This window comes from Capsella rubella, unplaced genomic scaffold (genome assembly GCF_000375325.1).
Source record: "Capsella rubella cultivar Monte Gargano unplaced genomic scaffold, Caprub1_0 scaffold_20, whole genome shotgun sequence".
Taxonomy (NCBI): domain Eukaryota; kingdom Viridiplantae; phylum Streptophyta; class Magnoliopsida; order Brassicales; family Brassicaceae; genus Capsella; species Capsella rubella.
In genome coordinates, this window is record NW_006238904.1 from 51448 (window position 1) to 52493 (window position 1046).

General features: G+C 35.9%; 2 protein-coding genes across 2 annotated transcripts in view; one reads left to right on the plus strand and one right to left on the minus strand.

The window, feature by feature from the left end:
* Positions 1-465, plus strand: LOC111829081 (uncharacterized protein At4g04775-like). Its single transcript, XM_023777780.1, has 2 exons — positions 1-177; positions 250-465. The coding sequence occupies exons 1-2, from the start codon at positions 1-3 to the stop codon at positions 463-465; spliced, it is 393 nt and encodes a 130-aa protein (XP_023633548.1).
* A 551-nt stretch (positions 466-1016) lies between these two features.
* LOC17874478 (uncharacterized protein At3g43530) overlaps positions 1017-1046 on the minus strand; it is a 1840-nt gene continuing 1810 nt past the window's right edge. The window contains exon 4 of the mRNA XM_023777786.1: positions 1017-1040. Coding sequence (XP_023633554.1) covers positions 1017-1040 — 24 coding nt within the window. The remainder of the gene's footprint in view (positions 1041-1046) is intronic.

Sequence of the window (1046 nt, forward strand, 5' to 3'; positions counted from 1 at the left end):
ATGAGTTGCGAATCTGGAGCATCGGGAATCATATGTGGTAATTCTTCCAACCGACGAAGGTTCCCTGGAATTCCCAAAAAGTGTCATTGTGGGTCACCAATAGTTGACATAATCTCTCGATCCATACCAAATCCGTGTCGTCGCTACTACCGGTGTGAATATGCATATGATAGAAGGGTAAATCTGTTTTATCACTATTGTATTTGCGATTTAGTTACCAACTTTTCCTTCTAATTTTTTTTTTTGTAGCTTGTGAATGATGGACATGTCTTTAAGTGGGTTGATGAAGCACTTGTGGATGAGGTAGAACAATTGGATTTTCAAGTTGGTGTTTTAGAGGAAGAAGTTACTCTTATGAAAATGGAAAGGATGAAAGATATGAAGGAAATTAAGAAAATGAGTGTACTCGTTTTCTGTGGTTGTCTTCTTCTGATAGGGCTAGGAATATGGTATAATCAAGTGTAACTTGTTCTTCGTAGTACAACTAAGTATAACTTGTTCTTCGTAGTTGGACAACTAAGTATAAAACTACTTGGTTTAGCTTTGTTGGTAACTTAGAACTTACTTTGTGTATTCGGGTTGTAATTTTTGGTTGTAAAACTAGTATTTTGTAATCGTACAACTACTATGTAGTTTTACCAAGTTGATCTTTTGAATGCAGTTGTATAATGGGAACTCAGAAACTTAACAAAGAACATATAACTTACTAGAATAGTTCAAAACACATCCAAAAAGACATCAATCCATAAACCAATACAAAGAGTTCAAATATAAAATGACTCTAAAACCCAACTTTAGAATAGATCATCAATTATCCTTCTTCGCATTTTGTCTTGTCTGAATAGGACTCCTTATGACCACAGTCCCTCCCTTCTTCTTGCTTATGATCTTCACCCTTTTACCTTAGTGAGCATGAACAACTTCTTCTCTTTCCCTCTTTTCTCCTTTATCCTTAGCTTGTTCTTTCTCGCCATGTTCCATCTCAACATCTTCTTCTCGGCCTTTTTCCGTTGTCCCTAGTTGTTCTTTCTCTTCTTCAACTGTAC